The sequence below is a fragment of the Chinchilla lanigera genome, unplaced genomic scaffold, assembly GCF_000276665.1.
Source record: "Chinchilla lanigera isolate Chin_1 unplaced genomic scaffold, ChiLan1.0 scaffold00187, whole genome shotgun sequence".
NCBI lineage: Eukaryota > Metazoa > Chordata > Mammalia > Rodentia > Chinchillidae > Chinchilla > Chinchilla lanigera.
Genome location: NW_004955588.1, coordinates 361,178 through 382,280, shown reverse-complemented (window position 1 = coordinate 382,280; position 21,103 = coordinate 361,178). Strand labels below are relative to the sequence as shown.

General features: G+C 48.9%; 3 protein-coding genes across 13 annotated transcripts in view; 1 reads left to right on the top strand and 2 right to left on the bottom strand.

Moving 5' to 3' along the window:
* The window catches only part of Prune (prune exopolyphosphatase), a 28,649-nt gene extending 26,161 nt beyond the window's left edge, over positions 1-2,488 (bottom strand). The window contains exon 1 of the mRNA XM_013509914.1: positions 1,685-2,488. The gene's annotated coding sequence lies outside the window, so the exon portion shown is untranslated. The remainder of the gene's footprint in view (positions 1-1,684) is intronic.
* Positions 114-10,956, top strand: Fam63a (family with sequence similarity 63, member A). 7 transcript variants are annotated; one of them, XM_005414474.2, is made up of 11 exons: positions 114-204; positions 1,342-1,640; positions 4,923-5,744; positions 5,984-6,041; positions 6,625-6,689; positions 7,393-7,551; positions 7,891-7,993; positions 8,548-8,690; positions 9,485-9,676; positions 10,150-10,299; positions 10,462-10,956. In XM_005414474.2, the coding sequence occupies exons 3-11, from the start codon at positions 5,277-5,279 to the stop codon at positions 10,540-10,542; spliced, it is 1,419 nt and encodes a 472-aa protein (XP_005414531.1). In that variant the 5' UTR covers positions 114-204; positions 1,342-1,640; positions 4,923-5,276; the 3' UTR covers positions 10,543-10,956. The 7 variants fall into 7 exon arrangements, with proteins under 7 accessions (XP_005414531.1, XP_013365367.1, XP_005414529.1 ...); XM_005414472.2 differs by lacking the exon at positions 114-204 and adding an exon at positions 976-1,124; XM_005414473.2 differs by lacking the exon at positions 114-204 and adding an exon at positions 976-1,186.
* The window catches only part of Anxa9 (annexin A9), a 22,549-nt gene continuing 9,003 nt past the window's right edge, over positions 7,558-21,103 (bottom strand). For 3 of the 5 annotated variants that reach the window (XM_013509919.1, XM_013509917.1, XM_013509920.1), the window contains 2 exons: positions 12,499-12,621; positions 8,697-8,930 (listed from right to left, as the gene is read on the bottom strand). In XM_013509919.1, the coding sequence (XP_013365373.1) occupies positions 8,847-8,930; positions 12,499-12,621 (207 nt within the window). In that variant the 3' untranslated portion in view covers positions 8,697-8,846. Of the gene's footprint in view, positions 7,826-8,696; positions 8,931-11,862; positions 12,241-12,498; positions 12,622-21,103 lie in introns of those variants that run through there. The other 2 variants (XM_013509918.1, XM_005414458.2) reach the window with 2 other exon arrangements.

Sequence of the window (21,103 nt, the reverse complement as noted above, 5' to 3'; positions counted from 1 at the left end):
GAGGAAGTGCGTCACCCGGCGCTCTCGGAGTCCAACACGCCCCGCCCCAGCGGCGGGGGCGGAGTTCTGCACCCAGAGACTCCTGGGACGTCGCTCCGGAGGTGGAAGGGGCGCGGCGCAGGGCGTGCTGGGAAATGTAGGCCAGGCGGCCCGACATCATTCCAACAACCGGAGAATTTCCTTAGGGATTTGACATACAGATGCGTATGTGTCACATTAACCCATTTTTGTGGCTTCTGAACTTCCTCTCTCAGACTGGGCTAAGTATAGTACTTAACGTATGTGACACCCAACATTTAGTTGGCACTTTACGACGTAACACAACAGCTCTCCATCTTCCTTTCTACAATTCTCTGCTCACCCAACTGATCTATTGCTTCCAATTTTGTAGTTGCACATACAAGAAAAATATTAAAATAGTCTTTGAGCTCTCCTTAATATCTACCCTTGCTGCTTCTTCCTCTCACTCTGCAGTCTCTTTGTTCTAGGCCTCAGCAGAGACCTTCTCATTCCTTTCTTGGACTGTTGTAACCTTGGCATTTTGCTCTCTACTCCCCTGATTGTTCCAACTGCCCTTTCGGTCTTCACAGTTGCTTGGCGTCTCATCCTGTGACAGCTGTTTAGGTAGAGTTTGGAGGACCCTTCAGAATTTAGGTTCCGACTTCTCTTAACTGCCACTTTCCACTCCCCACATCCTGGTCCTTCCCCTGTAAACAGAGGCCCGCTTCTCACCAAGGGTTCCCTCAGCTATGAACCTATCCCTCTGCTTCCTACTGCCAGTCTCACACAAGCTTTGCCTGCCCCCCAAGCTGAAAGCCGAGCGGAGGTAACTGATGAGAAGGTGAGGCTTGCAAAGGAGCCCTCAGTGGGCTCCACAAGGACAGAAGTGGGACTGTTTTTTACATTAAATGAGTAAGAACGCAAATATCGTGCTCTTTGACTGTGCTTCTGTGGATCTAGAGCACAGGTCTGTCCGGCACACGCGGGGAGAAAGCCCAGACCCAACCAGCTGCGGCTGTCCAGCCTGCTCCTCCCACTCAGCAGGGCACTTGCTCTTCCCTGTTCTCACCAGAGAGGCACAAGCGCTCCGTCCTTCCCAGCGGCAGGCAAAAGGAAGAGAAAGGGTCTGTTGTTTTCCTCTCCTGTTTCTCTCTCTGTCTCTGCTGATCACTAAGCTGCTGACCAAGTAAGAAAGCCTTGATGGAAATCTTCCAGTGCTAGGCAGGCCCCTCCTCCTCTAGGGAGCTTGTCCTTGACGAATTTTTCTTTGTCCCGATGGAAAAGAGAGAGAGAGGAAGAAACAAAACCACAAACTTCCTTTGAAAACCAGTTTGTACGCAGGGCCTGGAGCACATGCCGGAGACTCAGCTACTCAGGAATCCTGAAGACGCTTGGAGAGAGCCCAGGACTGCGCCCTGCTTGCCCTCACCCTGCTGCGTTGCCCCCAGCCCCGGGTGTGAGTCCGGAAGTGGCCACAACCCGCCAGCCCGGCCACGCTCGCGCTGAACCTGTGTCAACCTGTACACGCCTGGCATTGACAGCCGGGAGGCAGCACGCTCTGGTGACCCTCGCCGTCCTCCCCCTCCATCAAACTGTCAGAGCAGAACCCTCCTTTCTGTCCTGGAACTGCACCACTTAAGGTAAAAACTTTGTTTTAACCATTTTTTTCCACCTCTTCCCTCACCTACAGTTCTTTTCCTCTCCAGCTCTGGGGAGTTGGCAGCCAGCTCTCCTCCCATCAGTGGTCTCTGGAAGTCTGGTTGGCTGGAAGGAGAATGGAAAGGAGGTGGTGTTGGTCCCTTCATTTCCTCCTCACCAAGCCCTTCCCCTCTTCCTTGAGAGCAGCAGGCAGCGAACTATTTGACTTACTGTGAAGGGAAAATTGAAACCATTGGTTGCTTGAAGATCTGGGTCAGACTGGGGAGCCTGGCACCAATAGTACCGGACTTGAGGGGAGAGAAAGGTCTTAGGGAAGGGGTCCCTTCTGGAAGCCACAGACACCCCTATTTTATGTGCTGGTTCTACTCTGGGGTGATTTCCTCCCCTGGGGATGGGGTCAGGGCCCTTTTAAAGCCTCACTTGACACCTTAAGAGAATTCTGGGCTGAAGAGGAAGTACAGGACTTGAGCTGAGGAAAGAGAAGGAAAGGATGAAATTCTGATTTCCTCAAGTACGCCCGCCCTGTCCTTCCCCAGTCTGAAGTACTTTGTGACTCCCCCTAGAGCACCGTACAGTAGGTGGGAGCTCTCTTTATTCTCTGCCTGTCTCCAAGGCCACGCGCCTCTGCCCAGGTCCTGAGGACCCATCTCCCTCGGGGCCCAGATTCTGCTTTCTTTTGGTCACTCCTTCTGGCCAGCTCGCTCCCCAACCCCCACTCAGTTATTGATCATTGCTAGCACTGGGCAGAAAATAAGCCCTGCTTTTTTTCAAGGTTTTTTTTTAACTTTCCCACTCTTAGCCGGGCGTGGTGGCGCACGCCTGTGATCCCAGCACCCAGGAGGCTGAGGCAGGAGGATCGTTGTGAGTTTGAGACCAGCCTGGGCTACAAAGTGAGCTCAAGGCCAGCCTGAGCTGCATATCGAGACCTGTCTCAAAAAGACAAAAAAAAAAAAAAAAAAAAATGAAATAAGGTATTGCTACGTAGCCCAGGCTGGCCTGAAACTCAAAGCAATCCTCCTGCCTCAGCCTCTGAAGTGCTGGGATTACAGGTGTGCTCCACCTTGCCCTGTCCAAATTATTGCAAGTTGTAAGAAGACAGCGTTATCTCAGGTGAAGAGGAAGCTGGAGAAAAGACAAGATTAGTTTCTTTCTTTTTGAGAAAGGATCTTGCTGCTCAGACTGACCTTGAACTCACTGTCTTCCTACCTCAAGTCTCCCAAGTGCTGAGACTGCAGGCATGTGTACCACACCCGGCTGAGGGAATATTTTTTTTTTATGTAAACCAGTAATTAGCATTTTTATATCCCATATAAATAATTGACAAGAGAGCATTTCTGACCTGGTGTGATGGCACGCGCCTGTAATCCCAGCACTCTAGAGGCTGAGGCAAGAGGATTGCTGCCAGTTTGAGGCCTGCCTAGGCTACAGAGCAAGATCCTGTCTCAAAAAAAAAAAAAAGAGGACCACTCCACTGGTCCGAGTGCAGTGGAGTTTACAACTAACTGATAAGGAGGAGGGGGAGGGGGGAGTATTTCTGGGCTTATGCAATTTGGGATAAAAGAGGAACTGTCTCAACTCCAGCTGTCAAGAGAAGCTCCCTGGAGCAGGGTGGTGACACATGTCTGTAATGCCAGCACTCAGGAGGCTGAGGCAAGAGGATTGCTTTGAGTTCTAGACCAGCCTGGGCTACCTAGCAAGACCATATCTCAAAAAAAAGGAGACCGAGAAGTTTGCTGGAAGACTTGAGGGGAATGCTTTTTATGCCCCCCAACCTGAAGTTATTTACCAGACCCACCCTCCAACTCAAGTCTTTGTAACCTACCTTTCTCTAGCCTACAGGAAGCTCCTCCCAGGACCTTGCTGCGGTTGGGATTGTGTAAGGTTCCGTAGAGCCCTCCCTTTCCTCACCAGGGTGTCACCAGGAGCAGCTCGGTTCTGCCCTGCATCTCCACTCCACCCCAAGCACTATGTGATTGTGAACCTTTTCAGCCTTGAGGTGAGGCAAGCAGGGGCGCCCTCAGGGGCCCTGTGTGTGTTGTGGAGTTCTGTGAAAGGCAGAGGAATTAACCCTCCCGGCTGCGGGCTGCCGGCTGCCGAGTGGGTTAGGCAAGTTGCTCTACCAGTGAACATCCCAGCCCCCTCTTTTTGTGACAAGGCTCCTCACTAAGCTACCTGAAGTTACCCAGGATGGACATGAACTTTTGATCTTCCTGATTTAGCCTCTCACATAGCTGAGGCCTGTGTTACCATGAATAGCTTAACCTTTTTTCTCCATTTCTCTCTTTTTTTTTTTTGAGACAGGGTCATGCTATGTAGTCCAGGCTGGCCTTGAACTCACAGCAATTCTGTCTCAGCCTCCTGAGTGCTGGGATTACAGGTGTGTATTACCATGCCCAGCTCTTTCTTCATTTCTGTTCTTTTCCTCTTTCTCCTTTCTCCTTTCCCCTCCTCTTATTATAGACAGCTAAGTTAGGTAGAGATATTACGGGCAGTCCGACAGGCCCAGGCCCTTGAAGGAGTCAATGCAGAAGACAAGAGCTTACAAGTGTGGGTGGAGGCGCATTCACTGAAGGCCAGGCCTCGGGACAAAGATGAAGTGACTACACCTACGTAATGTGTGATTGATATATATATATATATATTTTTGCCTTTTTGAGACAGGGTTTCACTATGCAGCTCAGGCTGGCCTTGAGCTCACTTTATAGTCCAGGTGGGCCTCGAACTCACAGTGATCCTCCTGCCTCAGCCTCCCGTGTGCTGGGATTACAGACGTGTGCCACCACGCCCAGCAATGATTGATATTCTAAATGGGCATCGGGACCTCCTGACTCATCTCTTCCCAAAATCGTCCCGTTCTTTCCATGCACACTTGCTACATGACTTGCTTCTCCATTGGATCAAAATTACCTAAGTGACTGTACTTGTGATCTTATTGGTTGCCCATAGTTTTGTCCTACCTTGTACCCCACTTCATGGTTTTGTACCCATCTTGTGATTCTGTTCTACAAAACTTGCTTTGAGAAGCGGGCTTGTGGGCAACCCACTTTCTGGATCCCCTCTTATCTCTCGGGAGCTGTCTCTCCTTCAATAAAATTTCCTATTCTTAACTCTGGTGTTCCTCAGAATTCATTCTTCAATTTTGGGGAACACAAACTCGACATATGGGACATCTAGCAGGGTGGAAGTTGTAATCATTCCCTGTATCATTTGGAGGTCCTCTATCACTCGGTCCTTCCCTCATTCTCTGTCATTATGTGTTTCAGGGAAGCTGAGTCCACTCAAAGCACTCAACGCCCCGCCCAGAGTCCTCCCTGTTAAGCCTGCAAGCCCAGCCTGCGCCGACCCCATCTGGTCACAGCAAGTTAGTGGTGGAGAGCTCAGTCCGAGTCCTTCTGTGTACACAGCAGGGAAAGTCAGGTGCTGTTCCAAGCTAGGAGTGACTGTGTAGACCGAGCCAGCTTCTGAACTACGTCCACTTTCCAAGCCTTTTCCAGGTCTCTGCTTTGCGACCCAATGATCTTGGTGGGTAGGGCTGGCCTTTGTACACCAGGACTGGCCTAGGCAAAGTCCCAGGTCAGGAAACACCGTCAGGAACCCTTAGTTGACTCTTTCCCACCATGGCACATGTTCAGTCTGAGCACCTGGGCCCTGATAAGGCCAGAAGTGCAGAAGCAGTCACCTGGGAAAACCACGAAGTCCCCTTGGGATCTGAGGAGCAGCCTCAGAACGCAGATGCCGAGGATGGCAATGGGGAGAGAGAGCAGGGAGACCAAAGAGAGCCGGAGCCAGGAGACCAAACTCCACTCCCTGCCCAGGGCGGGGAGAACCTCGAGTGCCCCCCACCTGAAGCCCACGCGCGTCCACCTGGGCCAGCCTGCGGGAAGTTGCCCAAAACAGAGGCGATTGGGGCCTGCTCCAGGCCCCAGGAGCTCCCCCAGTCCCCCAGGGCCCGGCAGCCTGAGCCGGACTTCTACTGCGTGAAGTGGATCCCCTGGAAGGGAGAGCGGACGCCCGTCATCACACAGAGCGCTAACGGCCCGTGCCCTCTGCTCGCCATCATGAACACCCTCTTTCTTCAGTGGAAGGTAAGAGGGCCTTCAGACAGGCCTGGGGAGATGCTGGGAGTTCTCCTTTTCCAGCCACCACCTGGATCTTTTCTCAGACCAGTCAGAACTTTCCAGGTTGTTCTCCGTCCTACTCCTGTCTCTGCTGTTCTCTAACACCAGGGAATGCCTTGCAGTAGTTCACCCCCGCCTGGCTTCCCGTGGGTTCTTCTGTGGTACTCTGGGAGGGAGGCCCACCTGCTCACGCTTTCTACTTCCAGGTGAAGCTGCCTCCCCAGAAGGAAGTGATCACGTCAGACGAGCTCATGGCCCACCTTGGTGAGAGACTGGGCCCTGAAGAGGAGTTGCCCCTGGGGCTCCCAGAGCTATCCACTCAGCCAGAAACCCAGGCTATGGAGGGATCCCCATTTGGGGCCATGGCATGGCTGGGAGGGTAAGGGTTTTTGGGGCATCTCTGCAAGGCTGGACAATGAAAAGCAAAGGTCAAGGTAGAAAGAAAAGATCAAGGTGTCAGGAATCCTGGGTTTTAGTTTAGTTTAGTTTTTTGGTACTGGGAATTGAACTCAGAACCTTACAATTGCCAGGCACTGTGCCGCTGAGCTCGTTTTTGTTGTTTACTTGTTTGTTTTTTCTGTGCTTGGGGCCAAACCTTGGCCTTGAGCATGCTAGGCAAGTCCTCTACCAGTGAGCTATACCCCTATCCTCTGCCCTTAGCTTCCCTATGTGACCTTGGGTGGGCCCTTCACCTTTGTAAACCTATTTCCAAGGGGTCTGGATCAGTTTCTGAGGGCCACTCCAGCTCTGAAAATATGTGGTGCCATGACATTATTGTCACTTTCCAGAAGAGACCGAGCTTTGGGGCTATGGGTAGAGTAGGCTGACAAGGGATCCTGTCTTATAGGAGACTGCCTCCTGTCTATCAAGCCCCAGGAGAAGTCAGAAGGACTTCAGCTTAACTTTCAACAGGTGAGGCCAGTGCTCTGCGCACAAATGGGTTTGCTGGCTTGTAAGAGGACACTGGGACCCCGGAGAGAAGCCTTTTGCTCCTTTTGAGTAAGGATGCTTGAATTATAACTTTTACAGGAACAGCAGAAGATGATATATTTTTGGTCCTGAGAGCTGGGCATGGTGGTGCATGCCTATACTCCCAGCATTCTGGGAGGCTGAAATAGGAGGAATGCAAGTTCAAACTCAGCCTAGAAACTGCATGTGGTGGCACACACCTGTAATCTCAGTACTAGGGAAGCTGAGGCAGGAGGATTACCATGAGTTTGAGGCCAGCCTGGACTACATAGTGAGACCCTATCTCAAAAAACCAATAAATAAATAAAATTTAAATATAAAAAATTTTGCCAGATGTGGTGGTACACGCCTGTAATCCCAGCACTTGGGAGGCTGAGGCAGGAGGATTATTGCGAGTTCGAGACCACCCTGGGCTACAAAGTGAATGCAAGTCCAGCCTGAACTGCATAGTGAGACCCTGCCTCAAAAAGACAAAAAAAAATTTTTAAAAAGGTCTAGGGATATAAAAGAGGAATGGAATGGCTTATAAGAGAGCTAAGGAACAAAAGAAACAGGATCAGTGTTATTTTTTTTTTTACTTTCAGGGGGTGGGAGTGGAATGCATAGGGAGAGGAGCCTGGGCCATCGTTTTCTTTTCTGCCTCCAGAATGTGGATGACGCAATGACAGTGCTGCCTAAGCTGGCCACAGGCCTGGACGTGAACGTGCGGTTCACGGGCGTCTCAGACTTCGAGTACACGCCCGAGTGCAGCGTCTTTGACCTCCTGGGGATCCCTCTGTATCACGGCTGGCTTGTGGATCCTCAGGTGAGGGGAGGCTCTGGGGAGACTTCTACAGCTTGGGCTGTGAGTGAGGCACACTTTGGTGAGGTGGGGTTAGGGAGCTAGGAGGTAGACTGGCTGGGAGGAAAGAGGTTTGGAGACCAGACCTACTGCAGAATTTCTTGACTTTTAACCTTTTTTGAGACTGGCTTCCAATATATCAAATTACATGCAAATAGAATCTGTTCTTTAGACATCAAAAATTCAGGGACCTTTGATCATAAGGCTGCAGTCCTTGTGGGCTTGGTTCATTTCCTTCCTTAAAAAACAAAACAAAAAAGACTCAGATTTTGTTTTGGTCCCACACACTTTCACCCCCTGAAGAGTCCTGAGGCTGTGAGTGCAGTTGGGAAACTGAGTTATAACCAGCTGGTAGAGAAGATCATCACCTGCAAACACTCCAGTGACCCCAACCTTGTGACAGAAGGTGAGATCCCTCGGCCCCCATGGTCTCACATGATGGGAAGGGTGGCTGCTTGGGTTCATGGTGCACTGTCTGTCATCTCCCACCCATCCCACTTGTCCTGCACGCACTAGATCCAAGCCCTGAGTGCACTAGCCACGTGCCCTGCCCCTGTGGTACATCCATAGCCCAGCAAAGGGATTTCACGTGGAACTCAGGAGGGCTTTTGATAGGAGATTTGGGGATGGTACCATCCTGGATTTTGTTTGTTTCTGATGGTGCTATGGGTCAAATCCAAGGCCTCATGCATGTGAGGCAGATGCTTTACCCTGAGCCACACTCCTCTTTTTTTCCCATTGCATCATGGGCTTTATTTATTTATTTGAGACAAGGAAGATCTCACTGCATAATTCAGGCTAGCCTTGAGTTCCCTATGTAGCCCAGGCTGGCCTTGAACTTGCAGTGATCCTCCTGTCTCAGCCTCCCAAGTGCTAGGATTACAGGCATGTGCCACCATGCCAGGCCCATCATGGGCTTTTGGATTGAAGCCAAGTTCCCTGTCTCATGCCTTCTGACAGGCCTGATTGCAGAGCAGTTCCTGGAGACCACTGCGGCACAGCTGACCTATCACGGCCTTTGCGAGCTTACTGCAGCTGCCAAGGAGGATGAACTTAGCGTCTTTTTCCGGAACAACCACTTTAGCACTATGACTAAGCACAAGGTGATGAGGATTCGGAAGTGGGGGGCTGGAATGCTGTCATTTCCCTATACCTTTTTTTCCTGGGTCAGTGTCTTAGCCAGGATAAGGCAGGTTAACCTGTGGGTACAACTGACCTTAAAATCCTTTGGTTTCCCATGACAAATGTTTATTTCTCATTCATGCTGCATGCCACTGCAGATGGGTGACATTCTGTCCCACACCATCTTCCTGCTGGGACTCAAGCTGACAAAGAGCCTTTATCTGGGAGACATGGGAGAGAAAGCCGGTCACTCTGTGTTTACTCTTAGTGCTTCTGCCTGGAAATGACACCTGTTATTTCTGCTCACACTGCAGTGGCCACGGCAAACCATACAGGATAAGCCTGCCATCAGCAGGACAGGAAGGGAGAACCCTCTCCCAGAAAGAAGAAGGGGAACTTCTGAAGAGCATTATAGTCTTTCAGAGTTAGAAATGGCCAAAGCTCTCTAGGAACTCATAGAGGAGGGAAATGCCTCTGGCTCTCAAGGGTTTGGCCTCATTGCCATCAATGAGCCCGGAGAACCAGGGGGAGTGGGGTAGAAGTAGGCTCTTGGGTGGCACCTCAGCCCTGCGGACCCTACACTCAACCAAAATAACACCACACTGTCCCTGGCCCTGCGCTGCGATAGCCCCCTTCTCTCCCCGGCCAGACACATTTACAAAAGGGCATGTGTTCGGCCACCACGCCAGTTGGTTCAAAGGTCTCAGGTGATCGAGGGCAGTCAGCTGCCCTTGTGTCACCCATCCCACCAATGGGCTCCGTCTGTTCTTTGCAGAGTCACTTGTACCTACTGGTCACAGACCAGGGTTTTCTCCAAGAGGAGCAAGTGGTATGGGAGAGCCTGCAAAATGTGGATGGGGACAGCTGCTTCTGTGACTCTGACTTCCACCTCAGCCATGCCCTGGGCAAGGCGCCTGGAGCAGAAGGTGGGGACGGCTCCCCGGAAAAGCAGCTGCAGGTAGACCAGGTGTGTGTGGCCTTCAGGAAAGGTGCAGAGGTCTCACTGGCCTCAGAGCTTTGGGCCGTAAGCGAACTGCATGCGTTTTATCATCAGGGGCCCATGACGTGTAACACCCATGCTGCTTCCCTCTCCATTCCCTGTGGACCATCTCCTCACTTGGTGTATATCCTTCTGGCACCACAGAGAACACATTGGCTCTGTGTTTTGTTCTGAGGGGGAAAGGAGAAGAAACTGGAGAATTTGAAAGAAACTGTGGTTTGGAAACCTAGCCTAAATCTCAGTCTAACCAGGCCCTGTTCATATCGCCTTGTAACTCTTTGGAGGTTTTTTGTTTTGTTTTGTTTTGTTTTGTTTTGTTTGGAGATAAAGTCTCACTATGTAGCTCAGGCTGGCCTCAGACTTGTGGGGATCCTCCTGCCTCAGCCTCCCAAGTGCTGGAATTACAGGTGTTGCCCACCTTTAACTCTTCTTCTTTCCAGGACTACCTAATTGCCTTGTCCCTGCAGCAGCAGCAGCCCCAAGGCACGCTGGGCCTGACTGACCTGGAGCTGGCCCAGCAACTTCAGCAAGAGGAGTATCAACAGCAGCAAGCAGTCCAGCCCGTGCAGACGCGGGCCCCACTGCCCCAGGTGAGTCCCCACACCCCTCCCTCTGCAGGCCTTTCTCCTGCCTACCTTTTCCCTGGCACCCCTTCCTGTCTTTCTTTCCCTGCTGCCCCTGATCCTGACCCTCTTCTAGAACATTGTGCCCTTGCAAAGGTGCTGCATGACCAGTTGTTAAATCCCATACAGGGAAGAGGAGCCGCATCTGGACGGCCAGCTGGGGAGCGGCGGCCGAGGCCAAAGCACCAGTCAGACTGTGTTCTGCTGTAGCGCTGCCCCTTCTTCAGAGGCTGTTGTTGGTTTGTTTGCTTCCCCACCTCCGCCCCTGAGATACACAGGGTAACTTATTTATGGACTGTTGGGGGTCAGGGCCGGCAAGGACAGACTCAGCAACATCCTTGCCCTCATTGCTGCTGCCTTCTCTTCCTCCCACCCAGGGATGGGTGGGGTGAAGATTTCTGGTCTCCTTCCCTTCCCCAGAATAGTCTCTTGAATACACAAACTCAGGCTCCAGGGTGAGGTCCCTCTCTGGAATGCAGATCTCTCCTGCTTCCTGTCTCAGACTGCCTGGGGGCTCCTGGCTACTGCAGGTCTCTTTCCATTTGTTTCAGGGTTTGATTTGGGTTTCTATCTGTTATTTGTAATACCTGCCTAAGGTTTGGAAATAAAACTTCTTTCCTGAGATCTGTTGTTTGCTTTTCCCTGTAGCAGTGGGGTTAGGTATTTGACCATTGAGGAATGCAGAAAGGGGGAGGTGGGGAGAGGCAGAAGGCTGCCTGTCATTTCTGATTTTGTTGGTTTTTTTTGTTGTGTTTTTCGTTTTTCTTTTGGTACCAGGAATCAAACTCACGACCTTGTGCTTGCCAGGCAGGCGCTTTGCCCCTAAGCTAAATCCCTTGCCTGTCATTTCTAATCAAACCACCATGGGGAACCACATTGCCCTTGTTTATAGTTTTGTTTTGTTTTGTTTTTTGAGACAGGGTCTTGCTACATAGTCCAAGGTGGCCTTGAACTCCTGCCTCATCCTCCCAAATGCTGGTATTACAGGCATGCATCACCATGCCCACTTCCTTTATGTTTTTCATAGATGTTCTTTGGTAAATTCTGCCCCAGAGAGAGGTGGGTCTCCACATCCTTCGTGGACAGATGTCTTTTTTGTAGTTGTTTTCTTTCCTGTACCGGGAATTGAACTCACGACTTTGCGCTTGCCAGGCAGGCGCTGTGCCGCTGAGCTAAATCCCCAGCCCACTTCGTGAACAGATGAATTGGGCAAGTTACCAAGATTTCCCAGGTTGGAGAGGGTAGTTTGACACTCTACTATCTTCCCAGTTCAAACAGATGGTCTTTTGCTCCCTCTGACCATTTCTGACCTTGTTCTGATAGCTGTTCAGTTACTTTGTCTGAAATTTCCTGGGGAAAGACGAGGGGAGTGCCCGGGGCAGAGTGTGTTGGCTGTTGTAGCACTGGGCAAAAACAGGGTTCCTGTTGAACAGTTCAGTGCTCATCCGAGGTGCACCAGGTCAAAGGCCTCTTCCTGGTCCACGTCCTGTTCCACCCAAACTTCAAACTAGGGAACACAAACAACAGCAGTGGGCTTTGCCAACTGAATTCAAGTACCAGGGAGGTTCTGGCCAGTGTCTGAGGACAAGCAGGACAGAAACTTTCAAAGATGTCCCGTGACCACACACCCAAGATGGAGCAAGAAGTCTCAGGTACAGACATCGTTTTGAGATGAGGGTTATTAAGGAATCTAAAAGACATGCAGAGTCCCAGCCTCAACGAGGAGCTGGGGCAGGTGGTGCTCCGTGCGGGGTTATCCTATGCAGAGTCTGCACTGGTCCCTTGCAGGCTCAGCCACACAGGGACTCAGCTTAAGTGTCGCGTGAGGTGGAAGGCAGGGAGGTCTCAGAGGTCTTCAGCTCTGCACAGGGCTAGCAGGGCCTGCCGGCAGTCTCCTGTCACTGCATCCTGCAGACGGGAGTCAGGTTGAGTCAGACCCACAGCGCCAGGCTCCAGAATTCTGACTCCTCCCTCGCACGGGTCCATCCAAGGGCAGGGTCCTCCCTGGTGCGCGAAGCTCAGAGCTCAGAGCTCAGCTCAGTTAACCAAACGAACGCTCCTCACAGGCCCAGCGCATGCTCAGCAGTGAGCAGGTGGGCAGGGACCCTGGGCAGAGGCAAGGGGTAAAGCTCTGGAGCTCCAGGCTGAGGACTGGCCAAGTCTCACCTGGAGAGAAGAATAGAGCGACTTCCCGAATTTCTTCTTGAACTCAGCCCGGATGCTTAGAAGGTCGATCTCACATCGAGAGATAAGGATGCGCATCAAGACTTGGTAATTGGGCTCCGTTTCCTGGTAGAGAAAGAAAGAGATGGGGGAGTATTTAGACAGTAAGAGTTTAGTAGGAGTGAGTCACAGGGAGGGTTAGTGTAGGAAGTGAGGCCAAGGGGAAAAAGAAATACATATATATTCCCGTCCTTCCTCAAAAGAAGATGATACAGCAGGAGAGATCAGTCCTTGAAGGGAGAGTTGGAATATTTCTCCTGTTCCTTGCTCCTGTCTTTCTTTATCCTGCCACAAGCTTTTTTTGTTTGTTTGTTTTTTGTTTTTCTGAGGCAGGGTCTCACTCTGCAGTTCAGGCTGGCCTTGAGCTCACTTTGTAGCCCAGGCTGGTCTCAAACTTAAAATGATCCTCCTGCCTCAGCCTCCCAAGTGCTGGGATTACAGGCGTGCACCACCATGCCTGGCCACTGCCACAAGCTTAACAGAGCTGTATGATGAGAGGCTGAGGTGGGAGGATCACAAGTTCAAGCCTAGGGCCGGGAACATAGCTCAGTGGCACAAGCATCTGACTGGCAAGCACAAGGTCCTGAATTCAATTCCTGGTACTGAAAACAAAACAAAACAAAACAAATTCAAGCCCAGCTTGGGGAATTTCATGACTTAGCAAGACCCTGTCTCAAAAAAAAGGCGGGGGTGGTGTGAGGATATAGTTCAACAGTGTAACACATGCTTAGCATGCTTGAGCTCTGGCCTGGGGTCAGTCTCTACCACCAGAAAAAAGAAAATGTTATTAAAACAAGATGGTCTAGCTGGGGATATAGCTCAGCAGCACAAGCGCCTGCCTAGCAAGCACAAGATCCTGAGTTCGATTCCCACTACAAAAAAAAAGAAACATGGTCTAAACTGGATACAGTGGTGCTTGCTTATAATCCTAGCTATTGGGGAGGATGAGGCAGGAGGCTCACGAGTTTGAGGCCAGCCTGAACAATTTAGTGAGTCCCTGTCTCAAAATCCCTGTCTTTGTTATGAAAAATAAAATGGCCTAGGATATAGTTCAGTACAAAGGCCCTGGTTCAATCTCTAGTACCCCAAAATAAAATTTAAAAGTACAGGAATATCTGAGAAACAATTTCTCTCTCCCTCCCTCTCCCTCTCCTTTGTGCTGGGGATTGAACCTAGGGACTCACACATGCTAGGTACCACTCAGCTACCTCCTTGGCCTGTTTTTTTTCTTTTAAAATTTTTCAGGAAAAGGGGTCTATATTATTTCGTGACTTCTGCTTCTAAGATAGATCTGTCATTTACATCCAAAAATACAGGCGTGGCTGGGGATATAGCTCAGTGGCACAAGTGCCTGCTTGGCAAGCACAAGGTCCTGAGATTGATTCCTGTACCCGCCCCCCCAAATATATATATATGCCTATGATGGAGTTATACTCCAAAATCATTTATTGCTGACATATAGTTTGTTTGGTTTTTGTGAGTGTTGTGTGTAGTGCTGGGGATTTAACTATGACATTACCTGTATTTGTTTGTTTTTTGTCTTTTTGAGATAGGGTCTCACTATTAGTTCAGGCTGGCCTTGAGCTCACTTTGTAGCCCTGGCTGGCCTCAAACACACAAAGATCCTCCTGCTTCAGCTTCCTGAGTGCTGGGATTGCAAGGGTGCGCCACCATGCCCAGCTGGCTTTACCTACCATAGGCAAATGTTCTGCTACTGCACTACATCTCCAGCCCACAATTCTTTTGTTATTTATTTTTGCAGTAATGGGTATTTACCTAGGGGCACTCTACTCCTGACAACTCTACCCCAACCCTTCTTATTTTTTATTTTTTAAACATATTGATTGATTAAGTGAGACAGGGTCTGTCTATGCAGTGCAGACTGTCCTCAAACTCAGTGATCCTCCTGCCTCAGCCCCTCAAGTGCTGGGATTATAGGCACATGCCACTATGCCAGGTCTTCAATTTTTTTTTTTTTTTTTTTTTTTTTTTGAGGGGGTTTTTGAGACAGGGTGTCTCTGTACAGTTCAGGCTGCCCCTGAACTGACTATTCAGCCCAGGCTGGCCTTAAACTTTCGACGATCCTCCTGCCTCAGCTTCTCGAGAAAATTTATTTTTATGACAGGAATTTAGATGGATAACTACACCTCTTCAAATGAATCTTGGAGTTGACTCATTATAATCCAGGCTTTCTTGGTGAAGAAAAATAATCTAGAGACACGAAAATAACAATTTCGGGAAGAAAAAAAGAGAAGTAGATTGCCAGGAATCGGGAAGGAGCTGATAGGAAAATTAAAAGCTACAGAGAAGTTTGAAAGACAGACCACACCACAGAGAAGGCAACAAAACAGTCTGCACACTGTCCCTGGCTCACAGCCCATCAGGAGGGGAGCCCAGCTCTGCAGAATCAAGGTGGGTGCTGGGGTCTACGGGAGAAACGGGGGTGTGGACGGGGTTGCCCATGCAGGCTCCAGGGGGTGGTGATCTGCAGGAACAGTGCAGGGTTTTACTCCAGGGGGATTTCCTCCACCCAGGGAGGAAAGAAGCCAGATGGGGTCCCAGCACCGTGCCCAGCATGTTGCCAGAGAGTGCTTGGTTGGGCACCATTCCAGGAAAGGGTTGGTTGTTTGAAAATTGATCGGGGGGGGGGGGCACAACTGCTTCACTTCAGGGTCCCCTGTGTTGCCCTCCTACACTGACAGCGTGAGAGACAGCTGCGGACAGGGAGCAGGCTGGAAAGAGACCCCCAACGGAGTTGAGCTCAGCCAGGAAGGAGATGAGCCCTGACCTCTGCAGCGGGAGTCCAGGACTAGCTTGAGTTGCGCAGCGTCTGAAAGTGCCAGCACTGCGTGCTTGAGCCCTACTGCCTCCCCCCAGCACCGACTTGGGGTCTGACTGCCTTCCCATCTGCTGGTGCGGTGGGGATGCCGCTGCTGGTGCCACATTGATAGAGGGGCCTCTGAAGGGAGGAGGCACCTCACAGACCCACAGGCCACGAGAAAACTGAACTGCTGGATGCCAAAACTCTGGATCCAGGACAAAATCCACTCCTTCAGAAGTACGGAGAAGTTTCTTTCTGTTTTCCTACTCCTTTTATTTCCCTTTCTCTTTCCTCTTCACTAACGTACTGGAGCCTGCGGCATTTTCCTTTCTCCTTCTGCCTTTTTTTCCTTACTTTCATCCTTTATATTCTTTTTCTTCTTTCATCCCTTTTTTATCTTCCATTTCTCCTTTGTTTTCTTCTGTTACCTTTACCTAATTCTGTAAACATCCTTCTACTCCTTAATGAGATCCTTTGTGTCACCGGGCATGGTGGTGCACGCCTGTAATCCCAGCACTCAGGAAGCTGAGGCAGGAGGATCACTGAGAGTTTGAGACCAGCCTGGGCTACAAAGTGAGCTCAAGGCCAGCCTGAACTGCATGGTGAGACCCTGTCTCAAAAAAACAAAACAAAAAAAAGATCCTTTGTGTCACTTTTTGATCCTCCCTCATCTACCATTATTTAATTTTTCAAATTTTTCTTCTTGCATTCTTCTATTTCCAACCCCTTATGTCTTTAATAGTGTAACTATTAATATTTATTAATATTTTTGTCTTTTTGACACAGGGTCTCACTGTGCAGTTTAGGCTGGCTTTGAGCTCACTTTGTAGCCCAAGCTGGTCTCGATCTTGCAACAGTCCTCCTGCCTCAGCCTCCCAAGTGCTAAGATTATAGGCATGTACCACCATGCCAGATAGTTTTGCATTTAGTACATATTTGCTCTCTGTCAATATCTAGATTGTTTTGGGCTGGGTATGATGGCATATAACTTTAATCCCAGTACTCAGGGGGCTGAGGCAGAAAGATCACCATGAGTTTGAGGCCAGCTTGGGCTACGTAGTAAGTTCAAGGCCAGCCTGCAATGCAAAGCAAGACCCTGTCTCAAAAAAAAAAAAAACAAAAATTGAGCTGTCTTGTGTTTGTACTACAATTGTGAAATTTTTGTACTTATGGATTTCTTTCTATAGTTAAGGTCAGTACATTATTGGATTTTGTGTGTGTGTGTGTGTGTGTGTGTGTGTGTGTGTGTGTGTGTGTGTTTGAGACAGGGTCTCGCTATGCAGTTCAGGCTGGCCTTGAGCTCACTTTGAAACCCAGGTTGGTCTCGAACTCGTAATGATCCTCTTTCCTCAGCCTCCAAGTGCTGGAATTACAGGCATGAGCCACTGCACCTGCCTTTGGATGATATTATTGCTGATTTGCTTGATATTCTCAGGGTTGCATAATTATTGCTATTAAACGGTTTTCTCTATGCCAACGCCTAGATTACCTTTGAGATTAATAATACTTTAATTAGCAATAGTCTATTCCTGGAGAACTGGGTGTTGGACCAGTTGCAGTCTATCCTCCCCTCCCAAATGAATAGAGGTGGTTGGATAAAGGCAAAGGACTATGGTTAGCCATACGCAGTGTGCCTTCCTGAAAAGCAGACTGAAGAGATCTGCATACTAGCAAGAGTCTTTCCACTATAATTGCCCATAAACCTAAGCACAAAACAAATGGAACAAAAAACAGTAGAAGAGCTGGGGATATATCCTCAGCGGCACAGCACCTGCCTGGCAAGCGTAAGGTCCTGAGTTCGAGTCCTGGTACAAACAGTAGAAATACACTGTAAGAAGACAAGGCAACAGACTGCCTTGAGAAACTCCCAACTCCCCCAAAGATGATCCTGGGAGTGTTAAGGAAGAGGAAAGCAAAAGTCAAATACCCAAATTATTTGAAAAGATAGCAGAGGAGACTAAAAAACATCAATGAGGGGCTCAGCAGGATCATAGCGGATAGGCTATGTGGTATTCCTCAGCATACTGCCCTGTGTCCTCCAGGGTGTGCTTTTATCTTGCTTTTCCTCCCTTACTTGGCCCAGGCTCACTCTGCAGAGCCAGTTTCTCCCTCCCTCTTCATTTTCACTTTTTCAAATAATTTTTTTTTTTTTCAAATAAACCTTGCAACTGCTTTTTGCTTGTTTCATTCAGTTCTGTGTTTGAAACAAGAAGAACCTGGGATCCAACTCCAGAAGGAGAGGCGAGCAACCCAAAACCTAGTGTCATTTATTTGGTGAGCCAGTATGACGTAGCCAGCCAGGAGTAAAGTTCAGGTACTACAGACCAAGACCCCAAGCTGAGTCAATGGGAAACCTCTTGGACTTTGCCACTAGGCTGTATCCGTGACGAATGGGACAGGACTGATCCTGACCATCTAAAACATGAACAGCTTATCTACCATTGCAATATGGGTTGGGTTCAATATGAACTGGGAGGTGGCAGAAGATGGATAAGGAACTCTAAACTATAAAACCCCTCTCCAGTCACAATGTTTCTTTTAAAATGAAATCTTTTTTTAAACAAAAGGATCATAGCAGATATAACTAAACAGACAATGGAAGTATTAAATGAAGCAATCTAGGCATATAGTAAACACTAATAAAAAGCCAGCTGAGCTGGACATGGTGGCACATGCCTGTAACCCCAGCACTTGGGAGGCTGAGGCAGGAGGATCACTGTGAGTTCGATGCCAGCCTGAACTGCATAGTGAAATCTTGTCTCAAGAAGACCAAAAAACAAAACAAAAAAAAAAACAAACCAGTTTGCAAAGAATTGGAGTCCATGAAAAGGTTCCAAAAAGGAATTTAGAGGATTAAAAATTATATTGATTGAAGGTATGGGCAGCAGAAGTGATCAATGTGAGGACACAGCTGGGCGTGGTTTGAATTACACTTTAATAGTGTAATATGAGCCACTAGGAGTTTCATATTATTAGGAGTTCCATTATTAATTTGTTAATAAATTAATTAGGAGTGCGGTGGGGACACCCCACCTGCCTCCATAACATTAGGAGTTCCATAAAAGGACAAAATCCTTTGTCCCCATGAATTTGGCTCATGCCTGTAATTCCAGCACTGAGGAGGCTGAGGCAGAAGGATCATTGCAAGTTCAAGACCAGCCTGGGCTACAAAATGATCTCAAGACCAGTCTGAACTGCATAGTGAGACTCTGTCTCAAAAACACAAAAAAACAAAATAAAACAAAAACAAGAGAACACGAGAACTGGATCCAACATCTGCTAAATGATGCCAAAGAACTCAAGGAAGAAATTAGGCTGTTCATAGACTCAAATGACAGTGCCAGTACAGCACACTCTGGGACACAGTGAAAGCAGTCCTAATAGGGAGGTTTATAGCTGTGCATGCTCACATATCAGAAAAACAGGAGGCTGAGGCAGGAGGATTACCAAGAATTCCAGGCCAGCAAGACCCAAAAACCAAAACAAAACAACAAACTAAAAACTAAAACTAGAAATCCCCTTCTAGGAATTAAAAATCGGTGCCACAGTTTGGTTTTTGTTTTTTCTTTTTTGTTTGTTTTTCTTCCAGTACCAAGAATCAAACTCACGGCCTTGCGCTTGCCAGGCAGGCGCTGTGCAGCTGATCTAAATCCCCAGCCCTGGTGCCACAGTTTGGAATGGTGCTGCATAGATCAGTTTCCTTTCTTCTGGGTGTCCGGTGCAGAGCTAGAACATGAGTGTCCCTTCTGCAGGGAAGCTGAACTCTTTTAAGTACAGTGATCTGCAGAACCTGGCCAAGGGTCTGGACCTCTGGGCTAACCTGAGGGTAGATACTGTAATAAGCCTTGAAAGCCCACCTTAAACAGGAAGCAAAAAAGAAAATAGCAATCAGGTTGAAAGTTAAACGTCTGCATCCTTCTGTGATAAGACTAAGTTACAACCCTATCATGGCCCTTGGGAGCCGCCTCCCAGCAGGGTCCTGCTGAGATAAGCAGAGTCTACACTGAACTGTGGAACCAGGAAAGGCAGGAAGAGCAGGATCTGAGAACTATTTCAAAAGTCCCTTCTCTGCCACAGACGGTCCCTAGGACAAGAGAATGCAGTTTCCTCAGGAAAAAGTGAAATAAGTGATAAAGATTCAAAGGAACCTTCAGAAAGAAATTCTCTCTACAAAGAACAGGAAATGAACTGCAGTCACTACTCCAAAATTTTAAAAAGCTGGGTGTGAGGCTGAGGCAGGAGGATCACTGTGAGTTCGAGGCCCACCTGGGCTACAAAGTGAGCTCAAGTTCAGCCTGAACTGCATAGTGAAACCCTGTCTCAAAAAGGCAAAAAAAAACCAAACAAAACAAAAAAATAAAAAGCCCCATGAAGCTCGTTTTTAAGGAAATGGAGTCCCCTGATGAACATATTAAGAAAGAAACAAAATTCATCTAAAAGACAAACCAGCCGCTGGCCCTAAGGGAGAGGCCCCGACTCCAGTTCCCACAGAGGCGGAGGACCAGCCTGCCCTCAGCAGCCCTGCCAGGCCATACCATGGGCCCAAAGGGTTTGGCTAAGCACTCTGCTACTAAAACCCATGTCAGGTTTTCAGCTGACACTAAAGACAACGAGCAAAAGCGCCACCTGACCAAGACTCCAGCCAAAAGTCTCCACATGTGACCACACCTGGGAACAGCCCGACGGCCACGTCAGAGACCGCCGAGGGGGCTCCTGCTGCTGCCATCACCGCATCACAGTCCACAAGCCTGACACGCAGACCCCAGCTCCAATAAGAAGCCAGCGTGTCTGATCGCAGCATGTTCGTCTCCTCCCCTCAGCTGTGAGGAAGCTGAAGCCATGGTGGCGAGCGAAAAGAGAGGCTGCTCCCAATACACGCCTGCACTGAGGGGCGGCCGTGAAAATGTGCAGCCTCATCTCCAGACCAGGGAGAGCCACGAGGGAAACAGAAGCAAGAACAGAAGAAAGCCGGAGTTCTGAGAGCTTGCTGGGCTTCCTCATGGTTACAGAGGAATAATATTTTTGTAACTATTACTTTATTCTCAACTAATTTTCCTCTTGTAAATATCTTTACACTGTCCTCCCCATTTTAATCAAAAGACCTTTTTCTGCAGGTAACTTTTGTTCCTTATCTATGTGGTGTCTGTAAGCTCCTGTGCTACCACTCTGAAAGCTGTGATCACCTTAAAGCTCACAAATTCTTTGAAATAATTTTTAACCTAAGAGCAATTGTCTAGTTTGCTTGCATAAGCTCTGGGCTCAATCCCAGTACCCTCCTGACACACATACACACAATTCTCATGTAAGGGTTACTCCACTCTGTCATGCTTACTAATTTTTTGGAAAAGACTAGATTTTCTTTTTCTTTCTTTCTTTCTTTTGTCTTTTTGAGACAGGGTCTCGCTATGCAGTTCAGGCTGGCCTGGCCCTAGATTTTCTTAAAATACTATCCTTATCCTTTGTACTACCTGTGTGGAGCTTTAGAATTGTGAGGGTTGGGGATGTAGTTCAGCAGCACAAGTATCTGCCGGGCAAGTGCAAGATCTTGAGTTCGATTCCCAGTACCACACACACAAAAAATCTTTAGCCAGGCATGGTGGCTCACGCCTGTAATCCCAGCATTGGGGAAGCTGAGGCAGGAGGAATCTTTGTGAGTCTGAGGCCAGCCTGAACTGCATAGCAAGACCCTGTCTCAATAAAGACAAAAAAAAAAAAAAAAAAAAAAAA